This window comes from Argentina silus, assembly GCF_951799395.1.
Source record: "Argentina silus genome assembly, chromosome: 6".
Taxonomy (NCBI): domain Eukaryota; kingdom Metazoa; phylum Chordata; class Actinopteri; order Argentiniformes; family Argentinidae; genus Argentina; species Argentina silus.
Genome location: NC_139660.1, coordinates 20,826,255 through 20,846,254, shown reverse-complemented (window position 1 = coordinate 20,846,254; position 20,000 = coordinate 20,826,255). Strand labels below are relative to the sequence as shown.

At 45.3% G+C, this 20,000-nt stretch overlaps 1 protein-coding gene across 1 annotated transcript in view; it reads right to left on the bottom strand.

The window, feature by feature from the left end:
• fmn2a (formin 2a) overlaps positions 1–20,000 on the bottom strand; it is a gene marked incomplete at both ends in the record, with an annotated part of 40,204 nt that overhangs the window by 13,273 nt on the left and 6,931 nt on the right. Inside the window, 6 exons of the mRNA XM_083672367.1 lie at positions 1–41; positions 4,756–4,817; positions 9,280–9,367; positions 16,100–16,244; positions 16,954–17,834; positions 18,584–18,697. The exon at positions 1–41 is cut by the window's left edge and continues 57 nt beyond it. Of these exons, the coding sequence (XP_083528493.1) occupies positions 1–41; positions 4,756–4,817; positions 9,280–9,367; positions 16,100–16,244; positions 16,954–17,834; positions 18,584–18,697 (1,331 nt within the window). The remainder of the gene's footprint in view (positions 42–4,755; positions 4,818–9,279; positions 9,368–16,099; positions 16,245–16,953; positions 17,835–18,583; positions 18,698–20,000) is intronic.

The following is a 20,000-nucleotide window of genomic DNA, read 5'->3' as shown; positions in this document are numbered from 1 at the left end:
ATGTGCTTGTCGATCTTCTCCATCTCATCTTGCTGGGCTCTCTGAAATGAAGAGAGAAGACTGTGAAGATTGTTTTTTAAGGTAGCAACTGCAGATGAAACAGACATGAAGTTGTTCAGAAGACCTGCAATTCATGTTGCTCCGACCATGTCTCGAATTTGCGACCTCTGACTTGCCAACACACGTGACCTTCTCCTCAAATACCCAATGTAAACCAGCTACGCGATTGAAAAACTAGCAGTTCGACGGCATGGGTGGGGGTATTTGACCTTGAGGAGTGAGTTTTACCACCTCAACTCAGTTACACACACAAACATGTTACTTGTGAAACAGACGTCAAGTTGTTGCAAACAGTAGCCCCACAATTTGAGTAGCTACACTATTGAAAAACTAGCAAATCGCAAAAGGTGGGTGTATTTGAACTTGAGGAGTGAGTTTACCATGTCAACTTGGTTCAACTTGTAGCTGAGATGTACATGGAAGCAATGTCTGGGGGACCACTAAGTCCAATGTGTACTTTGGATGACACACACTGAACTGAACGTGCGGTCACATACAACCATTGTATTAGCTTCATAAACACATATAGAGTACAAAACAACATTCTAGCATATTTTGTCGACTCAAAAACGTTGTCAGACACAAAACCACATTCTTATACAAGGTGGTTAGAAGGAAACCAGGCCAAAGATGCCCCTCATTTCAGGAGACAATGGAAGTTGACGTGTCTGACGCAGACTGGCAAAACCATAAAGCGCCAGACAGAGGGAATGTAAACTCAGTAGGCCTCCCCAGAGTTGAGCCTCATCTCAGGGCCACTCCAGGGCTTGGCCCAGGCATAAACTGTGTATGTGTGTGTGTGTGTGTGTTTGCATGTGTTTGCGTGTGTGCATGTGTGAGTGCATGTGTGCCTGCGTGTGTGTCTTCATGCGTATGTGTGTCTGCGTGTCTGCGTGTCTGCATGCGTGCTCAGCAGCACATCAAACTTGGGCATCAAACACACAGACAGGCACATTAGTATTCCACACTGCCCTTGGGTCGGCAAGGGTAAAGCTATGCTTCTCCTTTACGACATGTTTTAAAGTGTAAATATATTTAACTGGAAGCAGACCCTCTTCACCGTGTGTGTGTGTGTGTGTGTATGTGTGTGTGTGTGTGTGTGTGTGTGTGTGTATGTGTGTGTGTGTGTGTGTGTGTGTGTGTGTATGTGTGTGTGTGTGTGTGTGTGTGTGTGTGTGTGTGTGTGTGAGAGTGTGTGTGTGTGTGAGTGTGTGAGTGTACCAATGTGAGGTTTACACAGTATCATGAGGTGTCTCAAACACAGAGATGAGGGCATGTAGACAGACATTGGGGAAAATGTGTCTGCTATGTGAACAATTCTATACTTGTACTCAACTCTCTGTTTTTTTAAGCCTCCAATCGACTGATCTGTGAAGACCAATTCTCTCACAAAACTGGATGATTCAGAGTCGCATGAGAAGAACAAAGCCACTGACTGACCTCCGACACCTTGTGACAGTCATAAACTCTCTGTTTCTGTATACATATGAGGTGACACAGTCATGAGTGTGGTGTGGTGTGGTTTGTCACTGTAGCTAATGGTTAGCAGGGTAACGTGGTATTCAGGGGAGGCTGGTGGAGGTAGAAACAGGCACATTGTCACGCATGGTATAAAGTGAGGAATGGTATCAAAGACGTGTGGACGGGCTCCTTTCTAATGCATGGAAATGGAATGAGGAATAGTGTGAGACACGTGTGTTTGAAACCATCCCTCATTCCATTCCCGTGCATTACAATGAGCCCGTCCTCCGATTTCATCCTCCACCAGCCTCCCCTGGTGGTATTCGGAAAGGAGTCCCTGAACCTTGAGTCAGAAGTCGGCTTGCAAATGACGTGTGATGCTCTATGTGAAAGGGGGTGGTCGTCTCATACTATCACAGTGACCCCCTCACCGCCTGTGGTTGAGTGTTCTCAGAGCAGTAGCGGTTTCACTCCCAGAGAACCACAGACAGGGCGACTCCGCGTCTCACTGCTATGTGAGGAGTGACCCTCTCTTTTTCTGTGTGTGTGAGTGTGTGCGTGTACTGTATGTGACTGTGTGTGTGTGTGTGTGTGGGTGTGTTTGTTCGTGTGTGTGTGTGTGTGTGTGTGTGGGTGGGTGGGTGTGTTTGTTCGTGTGTGTGTGTGTGTGTGTGTGTGTGTGTGGGTGGGTGGGTGTGTTTGTTCGTGTGTGTGTGTGTGTGTGTGTGTGTGTGTGTGTGTGTGTGTGTGTGTTTGTGTGTTCTAGAGCTGTGAGGGTGTAGCCATTAGAAGAACTTCTCATTCCTAAGACAGGGTGGCTACACTACTGCCAACTGTGGTTAAGGGTTGGAGACCCCGAGACAGGATGGAGTCTCGCAATACAAAAGAGAAACAATTTGGCTCCTCGACTCAATAACACAGCCCGAGGCTAGGGAGAGGAGGGTGAGGGAGGGAGGGAAGAAGGGAGTGGGGGAAAGATGAGGGTGAGTAGGGGGGTTAGACTCCTTTGATCCTCAGTTATGACACATTTCCTCAAAACTACAACATGTCTTGAGTCACAGTGCTAGTAATCCCATGATCAATATTATTATTTATGTGGCTCTCGCAGTCAAGAGGCCAGACCTCTTGTGTTGCCATGCCAGAATCTTCTCAGGAATTTCACAGCATCTTAAAACTGTATCACGGTTCAGAAATTGAAAAAACATGCCCTGTTTCGTGCTCCATGGCTCTTTGTTGACATAACGTTGCGTGGGGCTGAGAGTTTTCCACCGATGGGGACAGGTTTTACGTCATCGAGGGTTGAGGAAGGTCCATAGCTATAGCTGGGAAGACCATCACAACCACCATGGTGGAGGGACTCTTATTGTGAAGGAATAGAGTAATCTTTGACATTGTCAAACTTTACAATCATAATCAACAACTGTTATTCGATGGAAGTAGACACAATACAGTTAACATCTGATTCACAGTGTGATGCCAATGTCACAGTTCCATCAGAGAATCTGTATACAGGAGAACTCCCACTCCCACTCCCGCACAACATTATATTTTGTACCAGCAGGTGGTGCTAAAGAGTGTAACAATACATGGGCTCCAATGGAGATTTTACAAAAAACAGCTTTTGAATGTTATGAATAGGCTATATGACTTATATTATAGAATAAAAGGCTTATGGTTAATATAAGGCAAATACAACTTTTTTTTACAGTATTCTGTTTAGTCAGGAATTGGTAAAAGGGTTGTGCTAGCTGCCCCACTTAGCAAAATGCTAGCAGGTTCAAAAGTGTAGTCCTGCATAGAGATGAAAGTCTGTTAGTAGGACATTGTCTATATTTCAATATCAGTGGAAAGATCATTTAGGACAATTAAAGATCAGGTAAGGCACACTGTTTTTGAACACAAATCAAATTGTAGCTTTTTAGCTGCATTAGGCCCCGGCCACACCAAACTATGTTATCTGTTAATTACGGATTGAGCCAATGTTTTCTCTCTGGGAGTCACCCGTTGATGGACAACGGAGATGACAAGGGTCTATCTGTGTCCGTTTCATATGTTTTGGCAATTACGGTAAAAAAAAAAGGGCTAATGAGTTAAACTTTCCACAATCGTTCTTCTATTTAGCCAATCAGAATCAAGGTTTCGTATTGAGTTGCTCAGTTGCATTGTTCATTTGCTATGAATGATATCAAATGCATGAGCAATGATATCAAACACACCTGTTTGATACCATTCCTCACTGCATTTCATGCGCCCGTCCTCCGATTTCTACCTCCACCTGCCTCTACTGCTGTGAAACCACCTACCAGTATTCGTAGTTACATTTTTAGCAGTATTTTGCTCCACAGAATTATAACTAGGCTTTTCTTCTCAATCACTCGCTTTCTATTTAAAATAATTGACATGGGTGTTATATGAGAGGAGGGCAATTTCTTTCAATGAGAATCCATGCTTACTAAGGAGAAAGGTCTCCCCACTTCCAGCAGACATACACAGATCTGGCTGTCGCCAAGCACCACACATACCAGTAGGTCTTGTGGTTTCCATGTTTGTTTTGGTATTTAATACACATTTCCTTTAGTTGGCCTTTAAAGAGGCCCCAACGGCACACAGACTCAAGAGACCGAGGCCTGTTCAGAGCATACACTGACATCCGCTAGAAAACCATTTACATATTCTGGGAAACAGTTTAAGACTGAATTAATGACTAGCGATTCATAATGCTGCTTATGAAAAGGTTGTCCTTTCCACAATGTTCCAATGAACATGATTGATGGGAATTGTAGTTTGTTTTGTGTAGTCATCTAAATGCCAAATCAAACAAAAATGTATTATTGTTAAATGATTTGCAATTAGTCGCTAATGCTTTGGCTTGCTTGACTCCATCTTCAATTTCATTATATAATAAAATGATCGCAGCTTATTTTTACATGACATGAAATACAGTATGTAATCATCAATGTTATGAGCAAACATTTCCACAACGATGGTATCACTGTCATGTTTAACTACACATGCCAGGTTCAGTCCAAATGCTACAGATCGCTCTACTTTTCTCAAAGTTGATACTAGACACAATTATGCCTTAAATAGCACCTAAAAGGCATGGGAGAGTGTTTGTTGGTTGTTTTTGTTTGCCTGTGCATTGAATAAACCTCCATGTTACAAATTGGGCCGAACACCTTTTTCCTCAGAGAGAGAGAGAAGAAACACGTCATCAAACATGTCCAGACTTACGTTCTCATACAGGGCTTGCAAAGTCTCCAGGTCCACCACACTGTTGTCCATGTTCAGAATGGCTGGAGAGACAATAGAATAGATAGCATTGGATTGGAAATACTGTATCCACTGTCATGGCATGTACACTTACGTCAAAATGTGATGTCGAGAATTAGCGACAAAAATCCTGTAGCATCTCTTTAACTGAAATGAATGAACAGTATTTTTAACTGTCATTCATATGGAACTTAGTCTATGTCTCCAGTCTATGACAACAACTACATTTTGTAGCTTGTTGCTACAGTATCAGGTCCATAGATACTCCACGGATGGCTAGCTGACAAACTGACAGGCTGATGTATACATATATGAACACAATACAGTATATGTGTAGAGGCTGGTGGAGGTAGGAATCGGAGGATGGGTTCATTGAAATGCATGGAATGGAATCAGTTTGATACCATTCCTCATTCCGTTCCATGCATCACAAAGAGCCTGTCTCCCGTGTTTCCCTCCACCAGCCTCCCCTGATATGTACATCTGAGCTCGCACTTCACACTGCGACACACACACATCTCACACACACACACACACACACACACACACACACACACACACACACACACACACACAGCATCATATCAGTGTCATATTTGCTCTGAGTTGCTTTGAAGTTATCAGCACTCTCCCTAAGCACCGGGAGGCACAAACTAAAACATAAATACAAAGTCTTAGAAATCTGTCAAGGAACAAAGCTTGTGTTTGAGTCGCTGTGTTTGAATTCCTGATGTCGTGTTTTTGTGCCTGTGAGCATGAATCCTTTGAAAGTAAATGTTTAAAGACAAACAGAGCCTGGGGGTCTAGCTTGTTTCACCTGAGGTGTTGGCTTATGCTATGCACTAGCATTTACTGTATTTACTGTGGCCACGTTCCACATTTTGCAATGTTTTGGTCTTAGTTAAGTGAAGTATTGTCACAGATTCCATCTCTAGGGGCAGAATAGTGTACAGTCGTAGCGTGTGACAGACTTAAACGACAACAATATTTAGAAATGAGCAAAGATGACATGGTTGCACTTTTGTTTTACACCACAGAAATGACCAGGTATTTACTCATTAATTATATGATGAAATAATAGTAATTACACAATAGTAAGTCATGAATTACTTGTTTGTTTATTTGGGATCCATTATAACAAGCACCACAATGCACCATTTCATACCAGGTACCATGGTTACAAATTATGTTTAATTCTTTGAAGTTAATATGAGAGCCTATTGTTTCCACAGCACGTCCTAGGACATTAAATACTAATGAAATACCCGGGAAGCAAGGGAGGCTGATGGAGGTAGAAACTGGAGGACGGATGCAATGAGCATTACAATGAGCCTGTCCTCTAATTTCTGCCTCCACCAACCTCGCCTGCAGTGAAGTCAGTATGGTAAAAGGTTAAGCTGCTAAACATCCTCATACAGATGTCTGGATAACAACATGTATGTTCAGCATCAAATGTACTATGACATGTCCAAGTTTGGAGTTTCTCAAGCAACGATTTGGACATAACTCTTCTCCTAACCTTAAAATCCTCTATTGGCTTAAGTAACTGACAGACGGACAGACAGACAGACTGACATGGGAAAACACATTTAAACACAGAGCTGGCAGTTTGACTAGTTTGGCATGTGTGACCACAGTAGAACTGACAGAGCTTTATTACCAATTATACAACGGTTAGATGCGGCAACTCTGAATGGTTTAAAAGGTGCATTCCAGCCGTGCTCAAACGATACAGCTCAAACCTCTGGTGTGTTATTGCTTAATTCATGCATGACTGCATCAACGCGATAAACCTCTTTCACTGAGACAATATGGCTGGTCAGTGGTCACCATTTACAGTAGTGCATGGATTGAGTTTGAGCGTTAAACTGTTTCAATGTGGGAATGGGGCGTTCTATGGTTAGGCAGTAACAACTGCAGAGATCATATCAGAAATCGTTCAGGTCGGACTGATGTTGTTGTTGATGTAGCACACCATTGTTTTCAATGGCCGAATTTAGACATACAATATGTTATAACATATTTCCTTTCTTTCTTTCTTTCTTTCTCCTGTATATTCAGCATCTCTTCCCCATCTTCCCCCACCCTCTACGGTATTTATATTTCTCTCTCCCTCTCTGTCTGCCAGTTTTCTCTCTGTCATTCAACTCAATGTGTGTGTGTGTGTGTGTGTGTGTGTCTCTCTCTCTCTCTGTTCCTTTCTTACTTCCACCATCTAACCCTTTCACACTCTCTTTCTCACTTTCTTTCTCTCCAGTGCAGTCAACCCAGGGGCAGCCTCTCCCTCTTTCCTTCCCCCCCCCCCCTCTCTCCCCCTTCTCCCCCCCCCCCCCCCTCTCTCTCTTTCTTTCTCCAGTCACCCTCTCTCCTGTCTCTCCTTCTCATTTGGTTCTCGTTACTGACTCAAACCGGGCTGGGGATTTTGACAGGGAGGGGAGAGGCCCATCTCATGGCTCTCAGACGTCCTACTCTCGACCAAGCCCTGTTCCATCTGCGAGTATCTACCATACCGCTCTGAGGCCGCCGGCGCCAACGCTGGCGTCTAGCACCATGACTCGCTCTCCCAGCTTATTAACAGGAAGTCTACATTGCACGGAAGTGTCTTATGAAACAGGCTGTGAGCGCTCGCCAAATAGAAGAACAAACAACACTAACAACAACAACAACAACAACAACAACGAAGAAGAAATAACATCACATGAAACAACAAGTCAGAAAAATCATAAAATAGGATCAAAAGCTTTGACGAAGAGAGAGTTTTGTTTTTTCTCTCTTTTCTCTCATGAGATGTGGGAAATAGCTTAGGGAGGCCATCTTTAGAGTCCTGATCAGCACACAGTCTGCTCTCTGGTTCCTATTTTGAAACACTGTGTTTCTATTCCCGAGTCTTATCCCTCATCAGGGGCGGAGGTAGAAATCAGAGGATGGGCTCATTGTAATGCATAGAATGGTATCAAACATGTGTTTGATACCATTCCTCATTCCGTTCCATGCATTACAATGAGCCTGTCCTCCGATGTCTACCTCCACCAGCCTCCCCTGTCCTCCATGACATATACTGCACCCTAATCAACACTAATGGTGGTGTACGCTGAAAGAACGTCCTAACACCGGAGACGAACGAGGGCGCTGATGATTGCGGCCCACCTCCTCTCCCCCACCTGAGATAGATGTATGGAGGGGCTGGTGGTGGGACAGGCGGACCCTCCCCAACACGGATCTCATAAGGAATGTTTAGACACAGGGATGAGGGATGGTGAACGGAGCAATCAGAAGACTATAACAGGAAGATAATCTATTCTCATTAACGTCTGGCCCAGTTCCGCTTTAACCAGGCCGTTTAGACAAAGGCCTGACTACAGATTACAGACAGAGAGAGAGAGAGAAGACAAGCCCAAATGAAAAGGAGAGAGGATATAGGGAATTTATAGGATAGGAGAGGATGAAACAAGTTTCCTTTAAACCTCCTGTAGAGGAACTGGAACACGAGTGTAGGTATGAGTCAGGGGAGGCTGGTGGAGGTAGACATCGGAGGACGGGCTCATTGTAGTGCATGGAATGGAATGAGGAACGGTATCAAACACACATGATGATGAGCCCGATGAGGCCGTCCTCTGATTTCTACCCCCACCACCCTCCCCTGGTATGAGTGCCTTTAAATTTTAAACAGAGCATGAATAGTATGACTAGGTGTAACACAAATACAGATTTTTTTTTTTTTTGTCTTAAGGACGTCTAAGGAACATTTGACCAAAAAGTGAGTGAACAAAACCTACAAAAAACAGAACTACATTTAGAACATACTCCATGTCTGATGGAGGGTAATCACTTCTCGGCTGTGACAGGGCTCATCAGACTCTTACTGCTGCCCCAGGCCGTTAAGATGGACCCACAAATAACTCTCTATAACGAGTGTTACTTCACGTCAATTTCCGCAAGTAGGGAGAGAAGTAAGAAGGAAACAGGAAAAGTATCACTCAAGTCCAATTAAATTGAATATAACTCTGTGAAATGAGTTTGGATAGCCACTATTTTATATGTACAACATCTAAAGACCTGCATCACCATACCATCTTGAGCGTTGCAGTTTAAAAAAAGACTCTTTTAGTATTTGGGCATTTGTGGAGCCTTTGTTCACAGTTGCTTAATTAATTAGTACTTCCATTGTAGCCTGATGGAGGGTATCACTGGTGGCAAATTCACACAAAAAGTATCTGTACACTTCTACAACTTTCCATTTACATCAAATAGATGATTAAGTGTTTCCCCAATGACATCATAGGGGGTAATTTCCTAAGACCTTTTCTCATATCTTTTTGACTACAGAATGTAGAAATACATTTCACATATGTAGACACTGGTATGGTGCTGGAGATAATGAATATGATGTCCTGTCCTCCAATTTCTACCTTCACCAACCTCCCTTGATGTGAATATTGTGTTGAAGTGAATTGAAGTAGAGCAATATCACACAACTGGACTCACCATGTTGAATGTCCTTCATGTCCAAGTGCAGGCTAGACATGAGGATCCCCACCGCCTGGGAACGCTTGTTGTTCAACAGCTTCACAACCTGAGAGAGAGAGAGAGAGAGGTGGGGTAGAGAGAGAAAGAGAGAGAGAGAGCAAGAGAGAGAGAGAGAGAGAGAGAGAGAGAGAGAGAGAGAGAGATGAAATATGAAATATGAAATCTGGAGGCTATAGAGGATCAAACTTGGTCAGGCCAAAACTGGGAACCTCATTTGATTTTAATCTTTTCCTTTTATGGGAAGAGAACTCTTGCCAACTCACCCACAACATTATGCAAAACCGTAAACCTGTCAAGTCCATTTAATGTGATTGACAATTTTCCATTTTTCTACAATTCTCCACATCCATCATCCTTCAGCAGAGTGATCTACAATGTAGAGGCCTCAGAGACAGAGTTATTTACCCAAACACTGTATTACATTGAATCAATTCAACCTTTGATACTGATAATGCAGTTCATATGGAGAGAACTGGGCATTCACTCAAATGGCCCCGTACTGAACATGACGCATTGTACTCTCTTCTACGTAATTATAGGTTTATCAAATCAGGTTTTACACAAACCACAAATTGCACTGACAACACATGCATATCAGTGGTGGGAGTCGGCCATTTAAAGGGCAGATGTCACAACAATAGTGTGAGAACAGCAACTGTGGAACATCACAAATAAACGACTCCAGACTATTCAAGCCTCAAAATAATATTGTTTATGCTGTATCTAACACCATAATATAGGCCTTTCGACATTTGATTGGTCCAATTGACATTAAATATATGTATCACGCCTCAACACTTCGCCAGAAGACCAGACATGCTGTATACAACAACTGATCAAGTTAAAGCTGGGTATCACGACAACTAGTGGAAGCAAACATCGGAGGATGGGCTCATTGAAATGCATAGAATGAAATGAGGAATCATATCAAACACACATATTTGACACCATTCCTCATTCCATTCCATGCGTTACAATGAGCCCATTGTAATGGCAGGAGTACTCAAGCAAAGGACTCAAACGCATGACTCAGAGACAAAAACTTATATCCAATAGAATAGTCTTTACTTTCAGAAAGGTTCGGTACACAGGTAGGCAGTTCAAAAAGGCAGGCAGATAATCTGAAAAGGGGTAGGCAAAAAGGCAAAGTCAAAAACCAGGAATGCTTATCACTAGGAAATGCTGGGACGTATGACATGAAGGTACAAAGATGAACTGGCACAGAGACAGAGGAACACACAGACTAAATATACAGGGAAGGATGATAAGGAACAGGTGAAGCCTATTCCTCATCTGAAGCCAATCAGGGCGGGGTAGACAATCATACAGGCGGGAAACACACAAGGGCAGGTGTGAAACACACAAGGGCAGGAAACACTAAGTGAATAACATGAAACAAAGACAAACATAAACTAAGAAACAGGACGAGACGTTACAGTACCCCCCCCCTCTAGGGACGGCACCTAACGTCCCAGGCAGATCAGGATGGACTCGGTGGAACTCCCGGATGAGGTCAGTGTCCTTGTGGGAACCCAAGACCTCTCCTCAGGCCTGTACCCCTCCCAGTCCACCAAGTACTGACGGCCCCGACCTCAACAATGAACTGCCAGGAGCCGCTTAACTGGTATATATCATCAATGACCGGGGAGTAGGGGGGGCCTGGACGCAGGAACCAGCGGACTCTCTTTTTCCAGCTTGACCCTGGCCACGTGAAAGGTAGGGTGCACCCTCAGGGATCTGGGAAGTCTGGGGAAGGGACCCACAAACCGGGAGCCAGTTTGCGGGACTCCACTCATAGGGGGAGGTCCCGAGTGGACAGCCATACCTTCTGCCCCCTCCGGTAAGTCGGGGCCGGGGTTCGCCGGCAGTCCACCTGAGAGCGATGGGAAACAGGGACAAACCGGTTCGGAGACAACCGGTTCGAAGGACCGCCATCCGGTACTGGCACACTAACACTCGCCTGTCTGACCTCTTCCTCAATGGCCCATGTAACAGCCCCCACCACACAGGAAGAGGGCAGAATGTAGGTGGGAACCCTTGGGGCAGAGTCAGGGTCAAACAGGCAAGACAGGGCATCAGGCTTAACATTCTTGGAACCAGGCTGGTAGGACAAAGAAAAATTAAATCTATTAAAAAACAGAGCCCAGCTGGCCTGCCTGGGGTTGAGTTGCTTGGCGGTCCGGATGTACTCCAGGTTCTTGTCAATTCATAATTCAAGTCATAATTTCTCTCGGCAGGAGAGAGTTCCTGGAGAGGAAGGTGCAGGGATGAAGCTTGTTGTCCTCTGGAGACCGCTGGGAGAGGACAGCCCTGACACCCACATCTGAGTCATCCACCTCCACAAGGAACTGCTGACAGGAATCCGGAAGAGTGAGGACGGGTGCCATGGTAAAGGTCTCCCTCAGTCTCCGGAAAGCCTGATCCACCTGGGGAGACCACTGGAACTTGACCGAAGAAGAGGTGAGGGCATGCAGTGAGGCGGCAAGGGTGCAAAAGTTCCTGATGAACCTTCTATAAAAATTAGCAAAGCCCAAAAAACGCTGTACTAACTTCCATTTGAATGTTATCCTCCGAGATGATGAATCCAAGAAAAGCAACGGTGGACGCATGGATCTCACACTTCTCTGCCTTAACAAAGAGCTGGTTATCGAGGAGGCGCTGAAGCACTTGGTGGACGTGCTGGACATGAGTGAGAAGATGAGGATATCATCCAGGTAGACAAAGACAAACCAATTCAACATGTCTTGGAGAACGTCATTCACCAGAGCCTGGAACACAGCTGGAGCATTGGTGAGACCAAAAGGCATTACAAGATACTCATAGTAACCACTAGGAGTGTTAAAGGCCGTTTTCCACTCGTCCCCCTCCCTTATCCTTACGAAATGATAAGTAATTCTAAGATCAAGCTTAGAAAAGATCTTATCTTGCTGAAAGTGTCAGTGAAAACCTCCAGGGAATAGCAGGCTAGAGAATCCCTAGCCCACTCGGCCATGGCCCAAGCTTCAGCTCTGCCGGTAAGGTGGGTAATGACATAAGTCACCTTGGTTCATTCCATCTGGAATGACGACGCCTGTAGCTCGAAGTGCAACCCACACTGGACCAGGAATGCCCGACAGTTACCGGAGTCCCTGGAGAACCGCTTGGGTCTGAGGTGAGGAGCCAGTGGGTCTGAGGTGAGGAACAGCTGGAACTGGAACAGGAGGGGATCATGGGTCGGAACTGGCACCGGGACCGGAGGAGAAGAATCTCAAGGCACGCCATCAGCTGCTGGATCTGGTCAGCCAGCTGGCAAACCTGGCCGCCGATGGAAGCCAGGAAGCCCTTGTGTCGCTCTGACAGCTCACCCCAACAACTCACTCAACTCACCCCCAGGCAGATTGAGTTGATTTGCTCGTAATGCGGAAAAATCCATCTCTCCTGGGTTTGAAGTGCAACGCGCACAAAGTCTGAGTCAGCTGAATCCATAGTTTGGCCAGTTCGTATTGTAATGGCAGGAGTACTCAAATGCACAACTCGGAGACAAAAACTTAAATCCAATAGAATAGTCTTTACTTTCAGAAAGGTTCGGTACACAGGTAGGCAGTCAATGGGTAGGCAGATAATCCAGAAAGGAGGTAGGCAAAGCAGGGTTTGGTACGCAGGTAGGCAGTTCAAAAAGGCAGGCAGATAATCCGAAAAGGGGTAGGCAAAAAGGCAAAGTCAAAAAGACACTCGGAGAACAAAATCCAGGAATACTTATCACTAGGAAATGCTGGGACGTATGACACGAAGGTACAAAGACGAACTGACACAGAGACAGAGGAACACACAGAGTAAATACACAGGGAAGGATGATGAGGAACAGGTGAAGCCATCAGGGCGGGGTAGACAATCACAGGCGGGAAACACACAAGGGCAGGTGGTGAAATGTCTGAAACGAGAGACAAGGTGAGTAACACAAAAATAAACAGGAAACAATAAATGAATTAAATGAAACAAAGACAGACATAAACTATGAAACAGGACGAGACGTTACACCCGTCCTCCGATTTTTACTTCCACCAGCCTCCCCTTAAAAAAATCAACAGTCTAAAGTTAAATAAATATTTGTGCTATCATGCGTGGTACACACAACAACAACAACAAGCAAGTGACCACAGGCAGGCTGAGTAAGCAGGGTGACTACCGGGTAATGAAGTGATGTGGAGAGAGGAGATAGTAAACCCCGGCCTCAGACCAGACCACTTCCATATGGTCTCGATCACACAAACCACAGCGGAGGAGAAAAACCTGCTCAACACACAGTCAGTCAGTTACATCACTGAGCTGACTGTCTCACAGCAAACTATAGCATGTCAAGATATCAAGCTAAAGGTTTTCCTCATTATAGAATGTATCACCAGTGGCAAGAGATAATATACTAAATAATAATATTTATAATAAACTAATAATGAACTTCAGTTAGCGCTACAATTACAGTAGGCACATAGCACTACCAGTATATGCATGTATTCAGAGGAGGCTGGTGGAGGTAGAAATCAGAGGATGCGCTCATTGTAATGCATGGAATGCAATGAGGAATGGTGTTAAACACGTGTGTTCCAATTTCTACCTGCACCAGCCTCCTCTGAGATACCTGTTGATCAGTTTCTCAGGATCCACAGAAATACAGTACAATTCCCTACATCAGAACTACAGCCCATGAACATACTTGTCATGACGCCCATGAACATACTTATTATTATAGTTAATTGTACATTTACAAACAAACATTGTTGTGCTAAGATATGGTTTGAATCAAAAAGAATTAAACAAATCTTAATTTAATTTAAAAATAGCTAACGTACATGCAAAACATGTGAGAATGTGAATCCCCAGTTTAAGAGATCTATTCAGCAATGACAATCATCCAGTCATCTTTTATTTCTGTCTGCCCAGTATGACATGAGTCAATCATTCCAGTAACACTTTTTTTTTTATATGAAACCCACGAAGATTCTGCATCACATGTGAGAAATTAACCTCGGGGGGGAAAAACGTGTTTTCAATTACACCATAAAAAGAAATACATGACAAACAAAACAACATTTGTTCATGTAAGGAAGTGACCCAAGGCTGTAGAGAAGAGAAACAGACATCTCTGTGTGGTGTCACAGTATAGGGAACAACCTGAGAGGCTTTTAGACATGCCATGCAATGGCAATCCAATCACCGTCACAAACAGTCAAACTTGTGACCACAACAAAGGGAGTAGATCTGAAAGATAATGTCAGGTTTTCTCAGAAACTTGACATCAACTTGACCAACAAAATGCTCGGTGTTTACTCAGTTCTATTTCCTGAGATCTGAGAGAGACATTCATATCTTAAGGATGAATGCTGCGGGGTTTGTTTGATTGATTCCAGGCATGTGTTCTTCATTACAGCTCTGACTGAGAGGATAAAAACTGAATCACACTGCTTTTCTGCTTGACATCAATCACCAAGTGTGTCAGCACATGCTTCATACAGGAAGTCTCACTCTTCTTCTTCTTCCTCCGTGTCATTGAGGTTTCAAGACGATGTGTGAACCAAATTTATGGAGCATTACTGCCCATCTCCCTCTCAAACTTAGAGGGAAGAGCACTGGACAAAAGGATCTGTCCCAATACCTTACAAGGTTCAAGGATCTGTCCCAATACATTACAAGATTCAGGATTCTGTCCCAATACATTACAAGGATCTGTCCCAATACATTACAAGGTTCTGTCCCAATACGTTACAAGGCTCTGTCCCAATACATTACACGGTTCTGTCCCAATACATTACAAGACTGTCCCAATACTTCTCCTCTAGCCCCCCTTCCCTGATGGCCACTAAGAGGCTGAAGTAATTGGCTGGCTAAAGCGCTCCACCATGTTGCTTACATTTACCAAATGCTCTGAGATCAGAGGCTGTGACAGAAGGGACTCTAGGGAAGGGAAGCTATTGGGTTTCAGCCAACATGTGGAGATCTTGGGGGAGGGAGAGCATCACGAACGTGGCTCCCACAGTGTCTCTAAGTCATCAGTGCTGCTACAGACCGAGGTTTACTCACCGCACGCGAGCCACTGGCTCCCCGCCTCACGGTGCCTGGGAGCCAGGGCCAACCAGAGCTCACACCACATAATCATCTGTCTGGCTACTCTGGCTGGAGGACTTCCTCATGTCACTCACCAGCAGGGGGATGAGGGGGACTGAGAGAGAGAAAGGGATGAGGGGGGCTGATAGAGAGAAGGATGAGGGGGACGGAGAGAGAGAGGGATAAGGGGGACACAGAGAGAGAGGGATGAGGGGGGCTGATAGAGAGAAGGATGAGGGGGACAGAGAGAGAGAGGGATGAGGGGGACTGAGAGAGAGAGAAGGATGAGGGGGACAGAGAGAGAGTGGGATGAGGGGGATGGAGAGAGAGAGGGATGAGGGGGACTGATAGAGAGAGGGATGAGGGGGACTGATAGAGAGAGGGATGAGGGGGACGGAGAGAGAGGGATGAGGGGGGCTGAGAGAGAGAAAGGGATGAGGGGGGCTGAGAGAGGGATGAGGGGGACTGAGAGAGAGAAAGGGATGAGGGGGGCTGAGAGAGAGGGATGAGGGGGACTGAGAGAGAGAGGGATGAGGGGGACGGAGAGAGAGAGGGAAGAGGGGGACAGAGAGAGAGAGGGATGAGGAGGACGGAGAGAGAGAGGGATGAGGGGGGCTGAGAGAGAGAGGGATGAGGACGATGAGGGGGACTGAGAGAGAGAGGGATGAGGACACACACACACACACACACACACACACACCTGTTTAGCCTTTGACTTGGTGATGGTGTCTGACAGCGGCTTCTTCTTCTCCTTCACAGCACCTTTGGAGAACAGCTCCACAAACTCGTCAAAATCCACCGACGGCTCCTCGATCTTCTCCCACACCAGCAAGCCACTTGCATCCCTGAGGAGGAAAACACATGCTTCACCCCTATCACTGATCTCTAATTTAACACGAGAGAGAAAACATGTACCAATAAATCTCAACCCTTCAATTTACAATTCAAATACTCGCAGCACGTCATGCATTAACCTAGTCAAATTCATTACCTCCAGCACCATGCCAGAGTCTATATGCACAGTATGTGGAATCAAGTATCAAGGTAATCAAGGTAATTTCCTTCAGACCTTTTCTCATATGTCTTTGTCTACATAACATGTCAAATTGCAGTTATGTAGACACCGGTAGGGTGCTGGAGATAATGAATGTGATGTAAAAAGAATTGTGTGTTTGATACTATTCCTCATTCCATTTCATGCATTGCAATGAGCTCATCCTCTGATTTCTACCTCCACCAGCCTCCACTGATGTCTATAGATATCTCCTATTGCCATCACCATTGGGCACAAATACAAGCCTATGCATACACATGGGACCGAATTGTTCTTAGAGTTACTGTTCTGGGTTAACAGTGTGGACAACATGCCTTTGCTCGACACAATGGCACGACATCACTGAGAAGCTTCGGTTTATTATGCCTTTGTTGCTTTTACAAGCTGCAGTAATTGCCAGCCACATTTCCATTTGCGGACAGTAACTTTAACCTCATACTTATTTCATAAGGGGGTATACTTTGTAATGGGATAGGACACTTAAACATCCTTAAACGTACTTTTTAGCGTGCAGCTGAATCCTGGTCCAATAGAGGGGCTTCATGGGCTTGGGGGGCTCGATGACAGCTTTGTGGGGGGCAGCCTCCTGCATGGCCATGGGGGACATGAGGCCACAGGGTGGGGGGGGAGGGCCGAAGCCTGGAGGGGGAGGGGGCGGAGGGGGACCCCCGCCGGGGGGTGGGGGTGGAGGAGGGGGGCCCATACCTGGTGGTGGGGGTGGGGGGGGTGGGGGTGGCGGTCCAAAGCCAGGCAGGGGAGGGGGTGGTGGAGGGGGGCAGCCTCCTTGTCCTGGAAGAGGAGGGGGGGGTGGGGGGGGCGCAGCCCCACCAGGTAGAGGGGGTGGGGGTGGGGGTGGGGGCGGCGGGGGCCCTCCAGAAAGCTGGGGGAGAGGCGGAGGCGGAGGGGGAGGTGGTGGGGGGAGGCTGGGTGTGGGAGGGGGAGGAGGTGGACGGGTACCACTCTGCTGCTGTTGACAGGTACAGATGAAGCCCTGTGCTGGTTTAGGAGCAGCGGAGGAGGGGGAGGAGGAGGAGGAAAGGGCTGGGACAGAGACTGAGGAGGGAATGGATGCTCCTTTGAAAGGCACTTCAAATCTAAAGCCCTTCTCCACTGGTGATGTCTGTACTGAAGCCTCCTGACCCCTGGCTCCTCCTCTCCCCCTTCCTCTCTGGGGGTCCGTGTGGCTAACACCCTCCAAAGCTGTAGTATTTTCACCATCCGCACTCTCTTTAGAACTAATGCCTAACTCCAAGGACGCATGCTGGCTCTCGAACTCTGCAATTTTATTCCGCAAATCATCAATGGTGCGCTCCAGCTGTGGAATGATGCCATCTTCATCGTCTTCCTGAGACAGCTTCCCTGATTTCCACCTGGAGTCCTTCTGTCAGGAGAAATATGATTTCAGACAACTCTCACAACAGCAGCTATACATCAACTACAAATAAAAAACATATAAAAAGGCAATGGAACATAAACAAAAGTTCATGTTTTGGTGTCCTCTTTCAGGGTTGTACAGTAAGCAGCTAAGATACCAATACTACAGTATATCAACACTTTTCAGAAAAGAATATCATAATGGCAAACATGTACTGTGTGGTATCCAACAAGTTCTGGGACCTACAGATTTGAAACCCTTTGAATGTGACCTTTCTTAGCCAGTGTGAATGCGATCACCAGCTGAGGCTGTTTGGTTACAGGGTTATAAACTAAGGCAAGGTCAGGGTCAAACTTCATGTCTCCCCCCAAGGCTTCGGAAGGAAGGCTTTTGAAGATTTGTGCACAAAGATAATCACAGTTGCAACCAGCTTCAAGGGCGCCATGGGAAGAGGCTGGATAGAGTACGCTACCCAGAGTTACTGGATTACAGTAGTAAGGGTTTATATTTCAATTCTCTCTAAGTGACAGGGAGCTATTATAAGCTGTCATTCTAAGAGGCTTCATGGGGATGTGAAGCGTTTATCTTCTTCTGTTATTGACTCATGAATGTCCTTCAAGCCAAGCCTGCCCTCTGGTGGATGAACAGGGATACTGTCAACATTCACCAACAGTCAATATCGAATATTCTATAATATTCTTAAACCAAATAGAATAAAAACACAATTTAAGAAGTTATAAAAACACAATCCTTACAGGCTGTGGAGGGGGCCAGAGCGCCTGGATGCGACCAGGGAGGATGCGGCCCACCTGGGTCTCCCACAGCCCTGGCGGGAGGCCGAACGTGGTCCACGTATACAGCTGGTCCTCCTGCAGAGAGACAGGACCAGCAATGAACAGGTTAACACACACCTAGTTACTGGTAACGTGTTACATTAGATTACAGTCCTACCTGTTTAGTAAAACTGTGATTACTGTAATAACACCACTGTAATAACATGATTAGTTATTGAGTTGTGATTGCATGGAGCTGTGATATTTGTGCTATTACACAAGTTGAACAATGACGTGTCTATTTACAGTTGTAGCATTTGTAGTCAGGATATGGAAAAAATGGCAATGGATTAGGTTTGCCGATAAACAAATAAGAAATAGGCATTCGGCTAAGCACAGATTCAGAGATTCACACAAATGGAGAGACAGTGGATCCATTCACATGTAATCACATTTGACTTATCGTCAACCAATAAATCAATAAAGCAAACCAGACAGAAACACAAGAGCGTATGTACACAGGCAGCCTGTAGCCTCGGCTACAGAGAACATCCGACCCAACAGACATTGCTTTCACTAACTTTCATTGCACTCAATGAACTCAATGAAGAAAGTCCAGGTTTTACAATTAAAGTAAGGTAATTGCCTGGCACAAGATCCCTATTGTCCAGTTTAATCTGTGGCGATTTGTGAAGAGCAAAAAATAAACATAAATGCTTTCAGAGCTCTGATGCCTTCCCCTAGAATATGGAAAAGCAATGGAATATCAGCTTGTTACTGTGGCTTATTATAATTTGTATTTTTTTTTATTTATCCTTTATTTAACCAGGGAAGTCACATTCAGATTCTCATCTCTTTTTCTAGTGAGCCCTGGCCAAAAAGGCAGCATACACAACAATCACACAGATACAAAATACACAACAACAGTATCCAATATATAGTACAGCAATATTGCATGGTAAAAACAGTGAAAAGCACATGGAAGAGCTTAAAAGAGCTGGCTTCCTAGTGATGGAGGGTTAAACACAAGTCATGTGTACTCCATGGTCAACAACCCTTCAATCTTGCATTTGAAACGGTTTCCCTAGTGAGGCTTAATGGGGGAGGGCTTATTCCTCATCAACTGAACTAATGATTTCCTGGCTGTGAACAGTCCATCTCCAGCAAGCACTGTAGAATGATGTCTAACACTGTATTCACGACATGGAACCCAACATCTAGGGGACAGATTTACTGTGCATTTGCATGTATTGTAAATCAATTTGGACACAGTGGATTGCACAAATATGATCCATTTATGGAAGAACCACAAGCCATTCCAACACTATGCATGCAAAGTGTGTGTGTGTGTGTGTGTGTGTGTGTGTGTGTGTGTGTGTGTGTGTGTGTACATGTGTGC